This window comes from Mchenga conophoros, linkage group LG15, assembly GCF_057382185.1.
Source record: "Mchenga conophoros isolate Kocher_MC1m ecotype Shallow Benthic linkage group LG15, M_conophoros_male_GT1.1, whole genome shotgun sequence".
Classification (NCBI taxonomy): Eukaryota; Metazoa; Chordata; class Actinopteri; order Cichliformes; family Cichlidae; genus Mchenga; species Mchenga conophoros.
Window position 1 is genome coordinate 41,696,670 of NC_140540.1, and position 20,735 is coordinate 41,717,404.

The window sequence follows — 20,735 nt, forward strand, 5'->3', positions numbered from 1 at the left end:
CTATAGTTCATGTGTAATCCTTGGCTCATCAGCAGTGAGGCTGGTTCTCCACTAAAACAAATTACAAAGCTGAAGAGCAGCAGACAAAACTGCAGCCTGTGATAGTATCAGTGTTAATACATATAAATACAGCGAGGCCAGCATCCCGCTGAGACTTTCATAATTCATGTTCGTGGATAAAAACCTTGTATATAAAACATGGATGTAGATCCCAGGTTTAAATATCAGTCTAAACTGGAAGTGTCTTAAACCTGCAGTCCTTCCCCCATCCCACAGGAAGTGTCTGAGGCAATTTTGATTTACAACCTCAAAAAAAAAAAACACGTCTTGGTATTTATGATACCAAACATCATTTTTATGTCTTATTCAGTAGGACAGGACAGCAGGCATGAAGGCAAGGCCACAGTTTTAAGAGACTTCAACAATGTCAGAGCTCCAAAGAAGCAACAGAAGAAGAAATGTGACCCTTTGATGAGTGTCTGTGGTTTTCTCTGATGTTTGCAGCAACAGGAGGAAGCACAGACAGGCCCGGGGAGTAGATGCTTTTACCAGCCTAGTTTTAGGAAAGCCACACTGTCCCGCTCTACAAGCGCATCCCCAAGTTGCCAGAAGTGTCCAGAGAAAGCTGAGCAGCCCCTCAGCAGACAGAAGGAGAGCAGACAGACAGACAGTGTGCTACCTGAACTTCATCTGCTGACACATCTCCCAGGACTCTGCATCTCGGGCTCTATTCTCCCCCGTGAAGACAACCAGAGACACACATGTTAACATCTCCACTGCAACAATCCAAGGCTCGCAGTGCGTCACACAATCATGACAAAGCCTAATTACAACACGGCTCCTCTTCGTCTAGTACTTCTAAGACTGGGTTAGATGATCCATATTCAGTATTTGGTGACGGTTTTTGTGTTCCAGGCAATAACAGTGTCATTATTATGAGATAGCCAAGGTTACAAAGAGACCCAAATATATACAATAATTCTATAAGACCTTCTTATCATTTTATAATTGTAACTGGCAACACAACTGTAAAACCTTCCTTGTCTTTCAGGATTTCAATGCTTGCTTGTTTTTCCCTCAGTACCTGAAGAAGACGTCCCTGGGTTGGCGGCTGGAGTTTGGGTGAACCAGCTGCTCTTTCAGATTCTCCAGTGAACAGTTGTAGACGTAAACTGGACACTTCAGCTGGCTGCTGTCACCAGTGCTCTGCTGGGAAAGCTGTCTGCTGAGGCTGATATGGAAGTCTGACTTGTGTGGCTCAGAGAAGTGGACTCCTTCTTTTTCTGCAGCATCTGGAAACATCAGAAAAACGTAAATCTTTGTGCAAAATGTTTGAACAATTCAAACCCTGCAGACGTGCGGTTTTAGGCTCACCTGAGCCCGGCATCCAACTCTCCATCTCTGAGCCTCTGCTGTCCCAGCTGTTCTGCTCCAGGGTCTGGGAGTCAGCAGCTCCAGTCTGGCCATCAGATGGAGATGAGAGCACAGGGGACCTGGCGGTGCTGGAGCTCAGTCGCCGACTAGAGCGCAGGCTGAGTCCAGACTCGGACCCTTCAAAGCCACCAGTGGATCCAGACAAAGAGTCAGCCTGAGATTTGTTGCTGGGGGTCAAAGCGTCGTCCTCCTGTGTGCTCACATTACTCCGAGGCTCGGTCTCTCCTGAAGCCATCAACATCAGAACATCTGCAACATAACAAACATCATGAGAGCGCGCTAGAAGCACCACAGCCAACAAACTCCAGACTCACCTGTGAAGGTAGCAGGAAGGAAGGTGAGGATTAGATGCTGGGAGCTGATGCACTTGGCATAACATCTCCACTGTGGCGCAGAGCAGCTGCTCTCCAACAACAGGGGCTCTTCATCCACAAGGTCTGCATTGCTGAAACTCTGCCAAACACAACAGACATTTGTCACGAATATAGGGAAGACCAACGAGGGACCTGAAGCAGCTCCCACTGCAGATTTCCAGTGTGGTTGTGGTCTCATTACCTGCAGAAACAGTCAGAGAGCTCAAAAGGACTATTTCAATTTATTAGAGAAATGTTTGCATTCCTATCCCATGATTTACTTTAGAACGTTTAACTAGAAACAGCAGACTGAAAGAAAACAATACAAGTATCACAGACGTGTGTGGCCTAAAGGCACCAACGGCTGTAAGGATTCAAACATTTTCAAAGGCTTCAACAGATCATCACTAGCTGCATTATAACAACATAAATAAAAAAACACTTAAAAGTGACACAGGTTTGGTTTTGTGCCAATGTTGGAGATCACCTGTAAAGTGCTGGTTGACCCCATCACCTCTCTGCTGCTGCCGGCCGTGTAGAATGACGTCACCGTGTCCTGTTTCTCTGGAGGCTTGACGCACTCCTCTAAAGAAACCGAGACGACAGAGAAACTGATAAAACAGAGAACAAAACACTCATATTTTGTTACTCTCCTATCATTCTTTTCCAATTATAATGGGATCATCTACCTCCAGGAGATACTCTGGCTAGATTCACGTCCACTTGGACACAGACTCGTACAGACCTTTAATAACCGGCAGGGAGAAAGGAGCGACGTGGCCGTCTCGTTCCCGCTCCAAGATGTGATGCATGAAGGCGACGTGGTCCCCGTCAGCTAACGGGATCTCTCTGTCACTCAGCTCGTTCTCCAGGCTGGTGTGGAAGAGGCTGAGCAGGAGCTCATTGGGCAGGCAGTGGGAGCTGTTTATCTGCTCCTCACTCCCCGTCGCTGAGCACAAAAAGGGAAACGCGCTCAAATCGATTTATTATATTTATTTATTATCATTTCTAAGCGTATAGATGCATGTTGTAGGACACAGATGGAAGTGAGATGCATTAAGATCAGCGAGCCCTCATATACAGTACGCTACTCTGTCTAAAGCAGGTTGACGTAAAACGTGCTGTACATACCTGTGCTGAATGTGACGAAAAACAGCTCAACCTGCTGGCATTTTGGGAGCAGCTTAATGAGGTCAAACTGGAAAGGGACCATGTGGATGCTCTCCTCAGAGACCAGATGTTCTCCTGCACGCACACATAATGGAAAATCATCACATTTTCAAACAAGCAAAAACCGGAGAATCGCATCCGCTGAGCCATCAAGGCTTTAATGTATTCAGCTTTAGTTTAATGTTTGACTAGAATGAGCTCAACAAACGTCTAACAACGGCAGACTGAGTGCTAACACTTCAGCGTGGCACGACTCTTGCAGGCGTTTCTGTGATGTGAGACGTTTTGCTAACGCTGATTAAAAGCTACGTTTGTTACCTTGTGCATCCTTGAGTCCAGCTGGCAGAGAGCAGACCTGATCCTTATTCTGACACAGCTGGCTCAGATATTCAAAGGTCATCATGGTGGACATGCAGGCCAAGTCCCTCGGGAAGATCTGCAACACAACAGGGATGCGTAAACCAAACCTGCTGCTTTTGACGAGCAAAGCTTCACGTACACAAACGGAGCAAACTGAGCTCTAGTTTGAGAGCAGCTTGTATAAGCCAGCTTTTCGTACTGCTCGAGGGAGCTCCTGGTACTTAAGGCCCTGAAAGGAGCGGTGCTGATCCGTGCAGTTCACCGTGCCGCACTGCGGTTCCACCCAGCATTCGGTCACGAGGTTCAGCTCCGTGTCCAGGTCGACTGCCTCCACCTCGGTGTCATTGTCGTCGTCGGTGGAGAAGCTAGAACTCCACGAAAGACAAAACAAAATGCTGAAAATTGAAGAGTTCAGCTGAGCTGCACAAACATTTTGAACTGTGTTAAAGGGCTTCGTGTTAGATTAACACTTTGCAGACATCGACACAGCATCAGGGTATCTCAGATTAAATGACAACGACACGCTGCTGGCGGAACATAAACATGTCAGTCACACAGCTTCTTCCTCATCACTGTCGATACCACACGCTGACCAGCTGCAGCTTTGCAATAAACATGAATAAATCAGTCAAACTGAGCCTGGATGTAAAATGCTGCATTATGTACATGTTACTGTTTTTTAAGAGGTTCTGAGGTTCAAATGAAATCCACCGTTTCTGGTTTCTGTTGCTTATTTGTAGCTTTAATAAACAGGTGAAGTAAACGTAGACTTTGATCACGCTGAACTCAAACCAAGTGACAAACATTCCTGTTGCTTTTAATAAAAGCTGCGTCCTAACAGCGTGTCCTGGTCTAAACTATGGGTACTGCCAGGCTTACCTGTCCTTCGTTGAGGTAGAGTGAGGGGGAAACAGGATATACTGAACAATGCAAGAGTGACTCTCTCTGTCCACGTCTCCTGATGTTCCCTGAAGACACAAATAAAACCAAATCAGGATCACAGAGAATCACTTTGGGAGAGCAGTTTGTCCTGCTGTTCTTTACCTTCATTGGCAGCTCGATCACCAGGTTTATAATGCCCTCGCCACTGGCAGCAAAGTTGAAGCCTTCTGACAGGCGAATCCTGCAGACATCAGGACAATTTTAAGGTTTTGCATCTCAAAGAGAAGAAATTTGTAAAGAGAGACACGGCACTTAAAGAATCCTGAATTTAGATCAGAATCATCTTTGTTTGTTCCAGTTTGATTTATGGGAGAGCTGCATAACCACAGAGTAGATACCATCAAAACCACGGTGAAAAACTGCTGCTCAAATGCGTGCATTTTTTCCTCTGGCTCATTTATATTCGTAGCTGTGGTATTTTTAAATAGATCACATTTAATAGTTTGAACTTACTCCGAGAGCACGGACAGGATATGGGCAACAGCCTGCATGGCTACAGCCGGTCCCTGGCTGCTCTGCACGGCCCACACCCAACGCTGGTGCAGGAAGTAACGTGACAGAGAGGCCAGCGTCGAGGAGGCTGTGCGGTTTGCTGCCACGCTGAGGGGTGCAGCGGTGTTGGAGGGCAGTGGGAAGGTCTCCATGTTGAAGATGAAGGGAGTCCTGAAGTCTAGAGGAAGCTTGTCATACCTGCACAGGATCAGCAGTTAGTCTCCATTCAGTTGCTGTTGGTAGCAACAGCAAACTGTGTAACCAGTACTTTTAAGTGGTTATGCATTTATTTATTTATTATTAGATTACATGACCTTCCTCTGGTGGCCTACTATGACATGGACCGACCTGATTAGCAGCTTTTCCAGAGGCTTACTGACCACCACCACACAGGGTCTGTCAGAGAGCGCAGGCTTGGGAGCAGGGATGGAGGGAGACTTGGATGGAGACAGGTGGCCCACAGCCTTCCTCTTGGTTTTGGGTGTTGCCTCTTTGTTCTGAACACGATGAGGGAAGCGAAGCTTGAGGATCTGCTCTCGCAGCTCATCCACAATCTGATTTTAGAAAACAAAGCACAACACGAGTCTCACAGAGAGTTACAAGTGGGGCAGTTTGTTCCCCGAGCATACATGTGTCCTATAACCTCCTTTCATGTTTTTACAAAACTGCTCATAAAAGAAACGGAGAACCACATTTTATAAAAACAGTGCACGAAAAATACAATACTGTCATCTACTAACAGCTATGGATCATAACACTGATATTGTATTGGCCCCATGTTTTTTGACTGAGTACCTTGTTCCTAATGTGGGCCGGTGTGCCGATGGGGAAACCCAGACGCAGGACCATGCAGGGGGTCTTTGAGATGACACGCACCAAGTAGAAGGAGGTGGGAGGCTGATCAGAAGAGCTGCTGAGAAAAAACAAAGAGCGTTGAGGCAGAAGCAGTGAGTCTTAAACATCATCAGCCAACACCACCTGTCGTCTCACCTGTATATGAGTTTTACATACGAGTAACCCTCCACCAGCACGAAGCTGCTGCAGTCCCTCAGCAGTGACGTGAGGGCCGAGTGGGAGATGCGACACTGGATGGTGCTGTAGCGCCCGTTGTTCCCAGGTGTGTGCAGATGTTTGGGGACAGGCCTGCAAAGGTCAAAGTATTGTGGTAGCAATGAAAGACTGGCAAAGAAAAACAAGCTGATATAAACAAATATGGCTGATAAAAAGAATACAAGAGCTTCATTATTCTTAATGCAAGCTCAATCATCCAGGTAAGGAAATCTCAGTGGTTGTTGATCAGTGGTCATGAGGATTTGCATAATTAAGATGAAGGAACTGCCCTCCCAGCCCATTGTTCCCTCAGTGGGCTGGTTTCAGTCACTGTGCAAATGTGCTGTTTATAAGATTGAAACCTGCAGTCAGCTGAGACTGAAGACGTCACCTGATGATGACGAAACGTTTCTCCCACAAAACGCTACGTCCAGATAAACAGAATCAACTTTTGGAGATTCATTATTCTTACATATCATGCTCAAGGATGATGACAATGCGATGCATGTGTAGCCATCTCTGCCAGAAGTTGGCGTCCATGGAGAGGATGGGCTTCCAGTATGATGCAAACTGGGACTGAGAGGAATCTTTGGATCCACTGTGCTGCAGAGACAAGACCTGGAGGAGGAGGAGAGACACGACAGCGTTAAGAGACAAACAGATAAACAGAGCTGGTCTCTACAAACACTACATGTTAGTAGGTCCCACACAGCGGGAACAATAAGAACGATTTGTGAATATTTAGGTCCATTCTGGTGTCTTGCTTCATAAATCTGCAGGATTTAGGAGCATTCGGGATGAAAGTTTCCCAAGAAAAAATGCAACTACGCAAAAGCAACACTTTGTGACACACAGAGTTTTTAAACCTTGCACCAACACAGATCATAAGAGTTGGTAAGTTCCCAACATAGTGTGAAGTATAGCAACAAGGCTGACCGGAGTGGTGGAGCCAGGAGGGATGTAGAACAGGGGAACTCCATTTTTGGTGCTCTCAGGAATCATGTAGTTCTCAGGCATCGAGTTAAACGACTGCAGGTGCACCAACATCTGATCAGTTTGGTTGATGCTGGAAAGGACAAACAGCACATGGATTTTCATATCAATATGGCTACATGATGGTGGGATCGCACAGCGTCTCTAACTGGAAACCAGATTCCAGTCCTCATGTCGTACCTCTGCAGTGTGTTCCAGAAGCGCCGGATGACAGAGGTGCGGTACTGGCTGGTGATGGGTTTCCTCTGGGTGCAGCTGATGTCGTGCAAGATGTCGTAGCTCCCCTCCATCGTCACCTCCACTCTGGTGGTTCTCTTGGAGGGGTCCAGTGGCCAGGAGGCAGCCGCGAGATACTCAATGTGCATGTTGTGTTTCCATAAGAGCACGAGCTTCACCTCCAGCTGAGTCCCACCTAATGTCACCAGCAGCTTCAGTCTCAACACAAACATTCAGTTTTCCTGACTTGGTGTGAGATGTTAGTAAAGACACACAGCCGTTTACCTTTAGTGAGGCTGATGTCAGTGATGGTGTAGCCCTCTCTCAGTCTCACAGACAGCACGCTGATTAGATGAGCATGCACCTCCTTCTCCGTGTGCTTCTTCCTCCTCATGACCAGAGCAGGGTTTCCACTGGCCGACACCAGGTGCTCGTTGAACAGCTTGTGCTGGGAAACTACAAAAAACAGAAGCAGTTAGTATGTGTCATGATGATTAGAACCATCACTATCGTCTTCATCACTAACAATAAAGAGATTATGGCCTACAAACGCTAATAAGCTGACAATGAAGAGCAAGAGGACTAGCGATAAATGCAGCAGTGTTTGAACTCCTCGGACATTTTTGTAATTCTATGTATTCCTTCATATGACCTGAAATATAACTGGTTTTTCATATAATGTAGCTAAAGAGATCCCAGGTAAGTAACTGTTAACAATCTATGGAACTAAGAGAATTCAACATATCTTGTATTTGTGATACGCTTAAGATTAATATTATAATTCAGCAGCTGCTTTTCTGTAAAAACTGACAGTAAAATGTAAAAAAGGCTTGGTGTAAATCAGCGCTCCTCAACCTTTTTTGCTCCACAGACGGTTTCATGTCAGACAATATTTTTAAGGTGTCGCGGATAAATACAACAAAATAAAATGATGCGACCGAGACAAAAACTGTGGTGTTTTGTAAATATAAGAATAAATATTAATTCACTGTGTAACTTTATTAGCAGCATCCTCCTGAAACGCACCAACAACATGAGAGTAACATCCTCCTCTCTGCCCCTTAATGCTCTCTGGTCACTATGGTAACGCGTAAATATTTCTTTCAAAATAAGACACAACTGCAACACAGGAAAGACCCAGGGAACCAGAGCTAACGATAAAAACCCTGAAAACCATAAATTTCACACCGGAGCCTCAAGTCTCGCAGCCCGGTACCAAACGACTCACGCACCGGTACCGGTCGTTTGGTACCAGTGGTGTCAACCAGAGTGCTGTCCTGTGAGGCCTGATGGGGGAACGCTCATATATTCATGTAAAATGAGTCATTGAGACTGAGGATTCAAAAAAACGTTAACAATAAAAAACACAGCTTTTGTGTTTCAAAACAAAGAATAAATATTTAGATTCTGCACCGTTTTAAAAACTGTCAGAGCTCATTTGTGTTGCATCCTGTCACTGAACCAGTGCTCACAGGACTGATGAAAAAACTAGCATCAGACTTGTACATCGTTGTCTCACCACAGAAATACTCTGAGTTCATGGACTCGGGGCTCTTGAGGAAGGAGTATGTTAGAAATGCTTTGTGGTAGGCATTCATCTCCTCGCTGTTTAGGTCCACTTCAGGACAGCTGGGCAGGTAGGAGCCAAAAGTGGCTAATGAGATGAACTTCATCAGCTCGACGTTGGGGATATAGCCAAAGCTGCAGTCGTAGGAGTACGCCCCGCCAACCTGTGCATGCAAAAACAGGACTCAGAGACGAGCAGCTGGAGAATCCCCTAAATATCTTTAAATAATAATCATCATCACTTCTATTGTGGAAAACGATTGTTGTGACTGCTTTAGATAACAGTTCTTGCACACAAAAATGTATATTCAGAATACAGAGTTAGATTCTTGTCTTTACTTGTACAAAGGAGCAGGAGATGGTTCCACTCCGGAGCTGGTTCAGCAGGGTTTCACACATGGCCACATCAGGAACACTCGTGACCCCGTCCGTGATTATAATGATGCCTTTGACAGAAAGACAAGTAAAGAAAGGAGTCGGTGTTCCAAGTTTATTCTTCTTTGTAAAGCACTGGCAACTTCATATCCATTGCTCCAGGATCGTCACATAAATGACTGTCATGTGGTACAAAACCATTCATTAAAAACCTTTAAAAGTTACAGGAAGCTTATGTGTGTTTTATGCGACTGCATTTACTTGTTCATCAATGAAACTTAACGTTAAAAAACAAATGCACGCAGAGTTTCAACCTCTCTATTTTTATTTCTCTCATAAGTACACCTGTCATTTTACAGAAGAGAAACTGAGTGCATCAGTGATTTAACCTGTCTGAGAGTGTGCACTCTTCCTCCATCAATCATGTCATAAACTCAATAAAAACAACAGTTTCTTGGCTTGCAGAATAAAGGAAGCCATGACAAAGTCCCAGATGTGTGACTTCAGTGGTTCACATCAGATCAATAAGTTGACCCATACAGCAGGAAAACAACATCAGTAATATCTGATGGAGTACTGTGTGCTAACGGTTATTTCTGAGGAAACAATCATCCAGGTAAGAAGATCCCAAAAGGCTGATACTCTTCATCAGCGTTTTCACGTCTTCAGTCTCAGCTGACTGCAGGTTTCAATCTTATAAACAGGACATTTGCATAATGACTGAAACCAGCCCACTGAAGGAACAATGGGCTGGGAGGTCACCTTCATCATAATTATGCAAATCCTCATCACCACTGATCAATGTCCATGAGTCCCATTCACAGAGAGGTGGGGAACGGCTGCAATCACAGCATGTAAGATGGAGACAGATGCACCCTCTGCTTCAGAGGTGGTCGTTCCCTTTTCACAGAAATGTGCTGTTTATAAGGTTGAAACCTGCAGTCAGCTGAGATTAGTGACGAAACTCCTCCCCCACTGAAAACGTCCAGATGAACAGAATCAACCTTTTGGGCTCTGAGGAAACAGTTCTCTTGATCTGTGGATGTCAAGTGCAAAATCATCTGCATAAAAACAGATTTGTTCTTAGAAGAGACGTTTTTTAAATAAGGCACGACAACGAAAGAGAAACTGCTAAATAACACCTCTGATACTTGAAGTGTAACTTCACCAACCTGCACTGGAGTTGGGAGGCAGCAGCTGAAGGGCCAGGATGCCCTGGCGTACCATGCTGACCAGCCCCATTTCAGCTGACACCATGGAAACACTTTGCGTCCGGTGGGGGTGCTCGTCCAAGCCGCTGCTCTGGTCACTTGAGTTCTGTGACGGCTCCACGCACTAAGAAGCAAAGGAAATATAAATGTGTTAGGACACATTTAAAAGGCAGGATTTAATGCCACACTCATTCTTTATAAAGCAGCATTAAACTGTGACACGCTTTGATGTAGACTCACAAGCTGCCCCCAGGTGGAGGAGCTTTTAGTTCACTTTGCTGAGGGCAGTTACAACATGTGCTTTCATAGGTGGACAAGGTGACGCACTGAATGCAGTGCAAAGTCTGCCCCTGTTTGTTTTCTAGCAAATAACAGTGAATAATGTCAGCAGGGAATTGTGTGTTTGTTAACATATCAGGATATCAGCTACTCGCTCCCCTGGGATCATCAGCCGTGTGATGAGAGACGATATTTTACTGACCTGCATAATCAGTCGACCCACAAAAAGACTCAGACATAGCTGTTTAAAGTCTGGCCCTTCTTCCCAAAATGAACCATTCAATAAAGATCTTTGACAGAAGATCTTTTTCTTAAAAACAATGACCTGCTACAAACAGGGGTCACAAGTAGGGATGGGTACCGGTGTCCGGTGCCATGATGGCACCGGTTCTGACATAAACTGTAGTAACCAGACCGAAAAGCAGCGCACGTTTCGGTGCTTTATTTCGGTGCTTTTTTTTTCACTTCTAGCCAATCATTTTACGTTTCCGAGGATAGTAGGCGGGTCCAGGTACGTACGTTCTTTTAGAGCAGAGCTACAGATTAAAAATGCTCAAGGCGAAGCGGTCAAAGTCTGGCTGTACTTCACAGCAAGAGATGCAAACTCAGCAGCAACAAGTGCTTTAAGCTGATACTGTGATACTGTCAAAGGAGGTAACACCTCGAATCTGATGAAACACCTGGCGACGCATAGCGTTTTGTTAAAAGCCGAGAAATGCGCCGTATTTGATAGCTTGCTGCGAGACCTCACACCGAGCACATCTACTGCGGGTGTGGTGCCTGTTATCGACCCGGAGTTAGCAACATCCCCCAAAAACCCGAAGAGGAGAGTCCTGGCCCCTAGCCCTGCCAGTGTAGCAGAAATGATGAGGATGATGATGCAGCAGCAGCCGTTCTTCTCTGCGTGAGTAGCTTCATGTTGTTCGTGTGTAATTTACGTTGAGTAGGCTAACCACGTTATTACATTAATGCATGTAAGGTGAACTAGCAAACACCATCATAGCTACATGCGGCTGTCTTCTTGTTTGATGGCAGATGCTCCCTTCACCCTGGACAAAAAGGATAAAATGACCAAAGAAAAAGTGGGAAACAGCTAAACATTAGGGCTGAACGATATATCGCATTTGCAATAATATCACAACATGATCAAGTGCAATTTTCTAACCGCAAAGGCTGCGATTATACTCTGGACATGTCCAAATTCATGGGCTGCATCCTCCTGAGGCCGCATTTGTAGACCGATTACGTCACAGCGACGCGCCGAAGGCTGTCCAAATTACTACCATATCCCAGAATTCATAGCGCGGCCCAGCCAAACTCCAGTTTCCAGCAATGGCGGCCGCTACTAAGTTTTAAAATTACTCATACTAATCTTTCTGGGTCACAAAATAAACTTTTAACATATTTTCAGGCGAGAAAGTAGCTGTGTAAACATCAAATATCTGCTCGGTTTATCAAGATATCCCATATTTGCAAAAGTGCTTCGACGTTTTCAGAGGCGTCTGCTACCCACCAGCTCGACAGCTAGCCGGGAGCTCGAGGGTTACTGATGCGGCCGAGAACGGCACAACTCCCGGCACATCATTTTCAGATCACCGCGGAGTTTCGCTGCTCGGGTTAAACGTAATATATAAGTCACTTAGACAACCTACAAATGTTATTGTTGGGCTTTTTTCAGTGTTTTGTTTGTTCGTGAGTAAATCGGTTTGGCTGAGATTAAAGTTATTAGATTAGATAAAATAAAACTTTATTAATCCCCTGGGTGGGTTCCTCCTTGGTTTTCACACAGCTGACTAAACGTCAAACAGAAAACTTATTAAACAGAAGTATGAGACAGTCGAGAATTTACACCAGTGTCTGGTTATATTTTAGACAGCAAGAAGCAGACGGCCGAGTTTATTAAACTCCACCGAGACAGCGGTGACGCTAATCAGAACTAGACCGTCCAATTTCACGGCTTTAAACTTTAAAGGCGTGTTTGTGTGTGTGTTTATACAATTGCTATTATGTTTGCACTTTATGTGTAATGTTACTGACTGCAGAGATCAGTAAGATGTGTGTATTTTTTATTTATTAGTTTTATTTATTTAATATTATTTTTTAATTGAATGACTGTCTAGTAGTTCACAGATGTGGAAAAACTGAGTGTGGTAAAGCCACTGATTTTGTTTATGTATATTTCTGCAATCTGCACATTGCACTGACTTTCATTTTAATGTTTACACCAGGGTTCCTTGTCAGCACTTTATGCTCAGATGTTTGTAAGCTAAAAATAAACTATTGTGTATGTTCAAATATACTGTTGTGATTGAAGAAGTTAAATAAAAATGTCAGTCATCAATTCATGCATCACCTCATGTCATCATAACAGAGGTCTGTCTTCCAGGAAAGAACAGTTTAAAATTAATGTAATATAGTATTGGCCATACTATATGATGTATTGCTTGTCTTTGTTTAATAATACAGAAGACAAAGACCTTAAAAAATAATCGCATATCGCATCGCAATCGCAATATTGGGGCAAAAAATCGCAATTAGATTATTTTCCATAATCGTTCAGCCCTACTAAACATGAGAGGTTTTTGGACAAAGTTTGTTTTTTCCATTGTTTAAGCACTGCTTCCAGCCAAGAGTGATACCATATATGCCCCATAGCTGCAGAAAAGGCTAACATTGTTATCTTTTTACAAAAAAACAGCTGAACATGAGAGGTTTTTGGACCAATTTTGTGTTCTCCATTCTTTAAGCACCGTTTAAGCACCGGCACCGTTTCAAAAGTACCGATTTGGCACCGGTATCGGATAAAACCTAAACGATACCCATCCCTAGTCACAAGTGAATCCCATGGGCGTAACAAACCTGCCGCAGTTGGCTAAAGTATCACACCCATGCTGTTTTTGGTAACCATGGATACAACAGGTGCTTGTGGTTGGAAGCCAATCGTGGAGAGGATGTTCGGGGTCAAACTGAAGAGCGATGCTAATCTAGTCTGATAAAGTAGGATGTTGTTTTATTTTTGCTTGTAAGGCACGGTGGAGCTTTACAGGGTGCTGGTGAGAGCTTTTACACTTGCAGTGTTTCTCTAATAGTTACAGCATTCTTGCTAGCACAGTGTCATTTCTGCTAGTGTGCACTTGCCTGTTCGTGCTGCTGATGCAGGACTTCTGCGATGCTACTCTCCAACGCTCTGAGCTGCTGGTAGATGTGATGCAAGAACTCATCCAGGTCTGTTTTATCAAGCTGGCATCCTTGGACCAAAACCTGCAGGGAACAAAAGATTAAAGACCGTCAGAGAACTGCACAAACATCTACAGCAGCCTAACATCTCCCACAGAAACTAACCCAACGTGTGCTTTGGTGGCTGAAATGTAGTCAAACATAGTAAAGACAGAGATTAAAGTAAGCGTGAAGCACTCCACACCAATGTGGGCTGGGCAATAAACACGTGCTGGAGAGAGAAACTCTGCTTTTCTTGGCGTTAAGTTACTCTCGAAGACATTTGTTTCATTCATTTTTATGACTAAAGTAAATTACAGTCATTACCTGATGTGAAGGGAGGCCAATGATGGAGGAATATGCAAGGATGGTGATGAAGATCTTAGGCTTGAAAAATCGATCTGTTCCAGGGACTCTGAATGGTTGAACCAGACCAGCCAGACACCTGGACAAGGCGTGGAAGACCTCATCAAAGATCATCTCGCCTGTGCTGTCATCCTGCAGGACACAAAACCAACGTGTAACACAGAGACACCAAATGATCTGGCATATTGTACACCAGAGGCAGGGCTCAGTGTGAGCTGTTTCCCTCAGTCTATGACATTCATACCTTCCCAGTTTAGGCAGAGGTTTTATATTGAACTGAACACATGTTCTTTACATGCATCAATGAAGCCACTGTGAGAGCCCAGGTCTACGTCAAAAAAACGTTAAACTTGAATTAAAGTCTGTTACTAGTGGAGCTGACTCAACCAGTGGTGCTCTGTGCACAGAAGCTCTGCTGTGCAGACTGAAGAGCCGGTCTGATGGATTTTCACCACACTGAGAATAACAGTTTTAACATTAACATCAGGCTGATGTGGAAGTTCAGGATGAGGCTTTGCAGGAAGGCCTTATCTTAACTGTTTTTTAAAGGCAACATGTGAGTGACATCACTGTGATGACATCACTGTGATGACTTCACTGTGATGACTTCACTGTGATGACATCACTGTGATGACATCACTGTGATGTCACTCACATGTTAGATGACATTGTGCTGTGAAGACTGGAACATCTGTGTTGGCACTACTTTAGCAAACTGCTGACGTAACAAACAGCACTGATGTAACTGTGAAACAAAGAAACATGGCACTCATACAACTTCAGTCACAAGCCACGCCCACACTAAAGCAAACCCTCCTTTATTCAGCTTTCTGACTCTAGAAGATCCATCCATCTACTTACTTACTCACTTGCTTATCCAGCTGAGAGTAGTGGATGTTGGAGGCTATCCTAGCTGTCATGACCCTGCACAGGTTGCCAGTCTGTCACAGGACTAACATATAGAGACAGACCACCAGTCACACTTACATTCAACCCATTTAATTTAACCCTACGCATGTCTTTGGACTGTTGGATGAAGCCACAATCCCCAAAGAGAACACACACGGCCCCTAAAGCTTCTTCTAGCTGCTCTTAATCAGCAGGGTTCACCACAGCAGACAGGTCTGCAACTTTGATTTGACAAACTGTTATGTTGGACGTCAACATGGGAATAGGGACCTTTAACATTAGGTGAATTTATAAACTACATAAATTTATGAAAAATCTCTTACTGAGGTTGTAATTTAAAGGAATTAATACTTTTTGCAACCCGAGGTTCCAATTTGAAGTCGTGCAGGTTTAAGGCACTTAAAAATAAGTTCTTATTTTACACCATATAAGGATATCTCTTATCTGTAGGTAACTGCTTAACAGTTTTCCAGATATGGGCTTCATGCTAACAAAGAAGCAAATAAGTCCATCCGTTGTCCATATGTTACCAGACATGCTGAGAGAAGCGGACCTGAAACCTCTGAACTGCATGAGCTCCTTCTCTTATGCAACGATATGGTTCAACAGTGCAGCGTGTGCATTTACAGAATACTCTGTGCTGTCTCATATAAAAAGGGTCAAATGTGAAGACTGAGGAACACATTCAGCAGCACAACAACAGTCTCAGTTCTGTGCTTTCAGACTTTAATTCTATCCTTGTGATTGCACTTGGTAAGAGTTAATTGGATCACCATGCAGTGCTGCTTCACATGCATGGATGGCCATGCATCCAGTTTTCTGTGAGAGGTTTCAGTACGGAGTAGCAACATCCCACTGAGCAACAGCTCGAGCACGATTCACATTCAACCAACTAAAAGTGAACAATCTAAATCTTAATGAGGTGCTTCGTCTGCGAGTCAGAGCAGCAAATGATTGTGAGCTCAGAAGGCAGAGCGGGTCATCTGCAGTATCCTTGAGCAACATACTGAACCCCAGGTTGTCCCCAATGTTAAATAAAGAGGCAGCTGGAGTAAGAAAAAGCACTTTAAGTGATCAAATATTTACCATTTGCAAAATTCATTCACAAAATTTAAATTTTTTTGCTCTTCTAACAGCGTCTGAATAAATTAAAAGCCTTCTTGACTACAAATGGAAACACACTGAGACACTCAGGAGCCAGAAAGAGACGTGATGTACTTGATATAAGACAAGCAGACAAATGGATTGTCCACTATGAATAATTTACACAGCAAATAATCATAACAAACTTAAATATTACATCTATTCTTGCACTAAGCACTTTTTAATATTGTTTGAACTCATTCAGGAGACAGTGCATTTAAGACTTACCACAATCCCTGTGGAGGGACTCAGGTCCAGCTCGATGATGAAGCGGTACCTCCGGGCCAGGAAGGTGGCCCGGGTGGAAGGCATCAGTATGCATGGGTGTGAAGTTGGGGAGATATCTGGCTGCCATCCTTTAGGTAAGATGCTAAGCAGGTCCAGTTCATTTTCAGAGTGCAGCTACAACAGGAAGTGGGAGGAAATATGATTTGCAGTAGCTTTTAGAGACCAATCAGAACAGCAGTTACAATGTTAAAATAGCTCTCCATTTTTCCTTTAATTTGTCACAGTGCAGCCACCATCTAATCATCGGTGGCATATACAAGGATAATAATAGAAGGGTGCCAATCTTGATCTTGGTGCTGCTGGGCCATCATGAGGACAGGAGAGGAAACTCACCACTTCAGGCTTTGAAGCCGGACAGATGATTTGGTTAAGTTTACTAAGAAACCACGCCAGTCGCACATTCCTAGAGATCCGGTAGTCCTCTTTCATGAGCAGGTAGATGTGGTCAGCCTCCTCCACCTTAACAACAACATGCACAATCATAAATGTGGGATGTTCACACATCTGTATGAGCGAGAGAGGGTTTGAGGATGCCCAACCCCACTGGATGGCAGCATTATTCAGGAATAATAAAGACCATATTTTCTAATATAAGCATGTCCATGTAGAACAGATCTATGTGATCTATTCTATTTAAACTAGCAAGAGTGGCTATAAAGGTAATATGAGTGTATTTACCAATATCACAGTTCAGGAGAGCAGTAGGGTCACAACTTTCACTCCATGTTTCAGAGGTCCCAGCGCAGAAACTCCAGAGCAACAGATTTCAAATCGAAACTAAAAACTCACCTTTTCAGTTTTAGCTTTAATTGTTAACAGGTGTGATTCTGTGAACAGCACCGACTCTCATTTTTAACTATATTTTAATTTTGCATTTAATTTGATGTCATTTTTCCTATTTGCTTTGCTGGCTGTTGTGCATCATTTTCATCAGTTTTGTTGTGCTTCAATGTACCGTAAAATCTTTAGTATTATCATTTAAATAATCCAAATAAAAGCTTCACCAAGTTTGAAATCATTACCTTTGTTTAAAACACCATCTGGCTGATACCACGTTTTGTGCTGATGTTCTTTTGTTCTGCTTCAGCTTTTTATTACACCACAATTCAACATTTTGCCAATGCTAAACTGATGTAACAGCTAAACATAGGCCAGAGTAAGTGTGAGCTTTTTTGCTGACTGGCAGTCAGCAGGGTCCATATCTAAGAATAACAATGTTAGCCTACATATTTGTGCATCATTACACATAGTTATAGATTACAACACTCAGCAGTATATTGATCAACATTAGCTGTAGCTTCCACATTACTTATATACAAATAAAATAAGAAGTAATTATAATTCAACAGCATCGTCTTCAGTCACACCAGTCCTCTGCATATCCTCCTTCACTACGTCAATGAATCATCTCTGGTTTTCCTCCTGCCTGGCAGCTGCATCTTCAACATCCTTCCACATGCACTCTCCCTCCTCTGCACCATCTCAGCTCTGCCTCATTAACTTTACTCCAAACCACTCATGAGCTGTCCCTGTGTCCATTCTGTGTCCATTCTGGTCGCTCCCAACAAAAATCTTCAGTAGCATCTTCAGCTCTGCCACCTCCAGGTCGGCCTCACGTCTTTCTGTCAGTGCATAATAGCAGGTCTAACTAACATCTTAGGAATCTTCCCTTTATCTCTTGCTGCTATCCATCTGTCAAAAATCACCCGTGACACTCGTCCCCACCCGCTGCACTCTGCCTGCAGGCTCTTCTCCACCTTTCCTCCTGCAGAGTCCAACAGTACAAATGTACAGCTTGCCTTTAAATAACATATAATAGTCAATCTTTTAGCTAGCTGGTATTTTGAGATACTGGACTTTCATGTTAAAATTTCACTTCATAAAACTGCATTTGTATTTATTGTAAATACATAATGTGGGCTAAATGTTTTTAGCTGTTTCCTAACGAACACACGCGGAGCGTTAACCCTTTTGCCTATTTTAATGCTGAAGGAAAGTTTTATTTGGCTCTGTAATCTGCAGGCACGTATCGCCGAGTTGCTAACAGGCCAGAAACTCAGCAAAATTAACTTAAACCTTCTGACTAATGTGACTCGTGTTTACTTCCAGTTTGTCAGTTGCTGCTAGCTTCCTGTAGTCGTGTAGCTGTGCAGCTATCACAAGTTTCTCCTCGTCTGCAGACGTCACGTAACAGCTCTGCCTCTCTGTTGTGGATTATTTAAATTCATGTTTCACTTTAAAAGGGACTTTAACGACTTCTGGGTGTTAAGAGCACGAAGTTAAAATGTGGCATGTTTTACTAACCAGTGCTACCCTGACTGTTACCTCATTGTCCGGTCTCTCTGCCATGCCGTGTTTAGCATAAGAGCTGCAGGGTGTCGGCGAGGCTCGGCCGACGGATATCCACTCTGTGTTGTGCAAAGTGGTCTGTATTAGTACTTGTTTATCATCTGTCTTCTCTTCTGATCAGGTGCTTGTAGAGCGGTACCAGCGTCGACATGTTCTTCTTCGTCTTCTTGTTTTCGCGCAGTTGACGTCCAAACTCTGCGGTCTTACCGCCACCTGCTGGGCTGTAGCGGGACCTACAGGTGACCGGGTCGAAACGATAGTGTCGATGCTGGTGTTGGTATCGGATCAATACTAGAAAGAGTGATAAGATTTATACATATAAATATTTACATGTGTTAAATGAATTATTTTTTAGAAATTAAAAAAATAAACATCAAACATGCACTGTGACATATGATGTTTTTTTGACTCTCAGGTCTATGCTGTTTGTAGCCTGTAGCACCTTTATAAGACTTCTGTCTTATAAATGTGCTACAGGCTACAAACACAAAGTCCTTTAAAGACAGGCACATTTACATTGCAGGTCTTCATAGAAGTTTGAAAATACATAAAAAGCTCACAAACTGTTCTCCACAACACGAGCTGCCTTTATAAGTTCAAAGTACCACTATCTGTACTGGTATCAGCAATACTGGCCCTGCTTGGTATCAGAGTGATACCAAATAAAATCTGCAGTATGGCACAGCACTAATGGGGCATTTTACAAACTTTATAAACGAGGACTATCTCCAGCAATAACATCATTCTTAGATTTTCTCTGACACAGAATTGATTTTCATGATTTTAATAAAGAAATTATAGCGGAACTGTTACTGCTGCCATATTTTGCCTGTGGCATGCTCTTTATGAATAATTGGAGGTAGATAAGATGGCTGTGAAAGCTGAATAAAAAGCAGTTGATACTTATACGCAAAAAAGTTTTTGAAGGAGTTTTTGAAATGTGAATAGAGAAGCAGACTGTTAGTGCTCGTTAGGTCTGTTGTATATCATGTCTGTTGAAAACAAATGATGGATTGAAGACAATATTTTCTGCTTCTCGCACTCTTTGAGTTGTTTTTTCCACTCTAGCTGTGAACATTGAACATTATCCCAGATCCCACAGGGCAAGTGGCAGAATACACCCTGTACAGGTTGCCAGTCTGCCACAGGGCTAAACCACAGAGTCACTGTGATGCACTCAGGTGAGGACCTGCTGTGAAGACTCAGAGTTTTGACGCTACTTCAGTGACACAAACACTGACATAATAAGTTCATGTAATTGTGACACCAAGAACCACTGCACACCCATACAACAGCAACTACGGTCCCAAGGCAGACCTACCCTACACCATACCCTGCTTTATTAAACATTTTGATTTTAAATTGGGCTATCTTTCTGTCCATCCACTTTCTTCCACTTGTCCAGTTCAGGGTAGCTGGTGGGCTGAAGGGTAACAAGATATCATAGAGTGAGAGAGAAGGTAAACCCTGGAAAGGCTGCCAACTGTCATGGGTCTTAAACATAGAGATATACTACCATTCAAGACTATAGAGTCAATCACGCATATCTGTGGGAGGACCTAGGAAAATATGTGGAAAACACGCAAACTCCATGTGTTGTGCTACAAACAATATTTCTATAGCGAAAGGTGAGGACCTGGTCAACTGCGAAGGTTAGGGGATTTTTTTAGACATATAGTGGGAATTCTGATTTGCAGCAGTCAAATCACTGAAATATATGTTAACCCAAAAAGTTGAATTATATTCTGAAGGAATTTGGTGTCGAGGATGTTAAATAATAAGGAGAAAGTATGTTTCCACCTCCGAAACCCCTAAAGTGAAAGAAGATTCAAAAGAAGCAGCGAAATGAGATTTACACAACTCAACATCGTGGTTTAATTTGGATGTGAATACGTGAGTCCTCTGTGAGAATGACAACCACAACTGTTGTTTTTACACGTTTTCTGAAGGATGGTTGAAGCTGGCCAAGGCAGCTGCCACCTTTGACGGTAAAAATATTCAACACTGCGGAATTATGCTGACC

The 20,735-nt window shown here is 43.5% G+C and overlaps 1 protein-coding gene across 14 annotated transcripts in view; it reads right to left on the reverse strand.

The window, feature by feature from the left end:
* szt2 (SZT2 subunit of KICSTOR complex) overlaps positions 1–18,874 on the reverse strand; it is a 108,290-nt gene extending 89,416 nt beyond the window's left edge. For 6 of the 14 annotated variants that reach the window (XM_085246156.1, XM_085246164.1, XM_085246158.1 and 3 more), the window contains exons 1-27: positions 18,689–18,874; positions 16,697–16,822; positions 16,304–16,477; positions 13,985–14,155; positions 13,580–13,702; positions 10,124–10,286; positions 8,916–9,022; positions 8,530–8,740; positions 7,296–7,466; positions 6,975–7,206; positions 6,738–6,867; positions 6,274–6,419; positions 5,742–5,894; positions 5,547–5,664; positions 5,100–5,305; positions 4,713–4,949; positions 4,362–4,440; positions 4,197–4,285; positions 3,517–3,688; positions 3,276–3,393; positions 2,919–3,032; positions 2,533–2,736; positions 2,275–2,372; positions 1,749–1,887; positions 1,375–1,683; positions 1,085–1,292; positions 680–727 (exon numbers count right to left, since the gene is read on the reverse strand). In XM_085246156.1, coding sequence (XP_085102282.1) covers positions 680–727; positions 1,085–1,292; positions 1,375–1,683; positions 1,749–1,887; positions 2,275–2,372; positions 2,533–2,736; positions 2,919–3,032; positions 3,276–3,393; positions 3,517–3,688; positions 4,197–4,285; positions 4,362–4,440; positions 4,713–4,949; positions 5,100–5,305; positions 5,547–5,664; positions 5,742–5,894; positions 6,274–6,419; positions 6,738–6,867; positions 6,975–7,206; positions 7,296–7,466; positions 8,530–8,740; positions 8,916–9,022; positions 10,124–10,286; positions 13,580–13,702; positions 13,985–14,155; positions 16,304–16,477; positions 16,697–16,822; positions 18,689–18,712 — 4,070 coding nt within the window. In that variant the 5' untranslated portion in view covers positions 18,713–18,874. The remainder of the gene's footprint in view (positions 1–679; positions 728–1,084; positions 1,293–1,374; positions 1,684–1,748; positions 1,888–2,274; positions 2,373–2,532; positions 2,737–2,918; positions 3,033–3,275; positions 3,394–3,516; positions 3,689–4,196; positions 4,286–4,361; positions 4,441–4,712; positions 4,950–5,099; positions 5,306–5,546; positions 5,665–5,741; positions 5,895–6,273; positions 6,420–6,737; positions 6,868–6,974; positions 7,207–7,295; positions 7,467–8,529; positions 8,741–8,915; positions 9,023–10,123; positions 10,287–13,579; positions 13,703–13,984; positions 14,156–16,303; positions 16,478–16,696; positions 16,823–18,688) is intronic. The other 8 variants (XM_085246162.1, XM_085246169.1, XM_085246160.1 and 5 more) reach the window with 5 other exon arrangements.
* Positions 18,875–20,735: the final 1,861 nt, after the last annotated feature.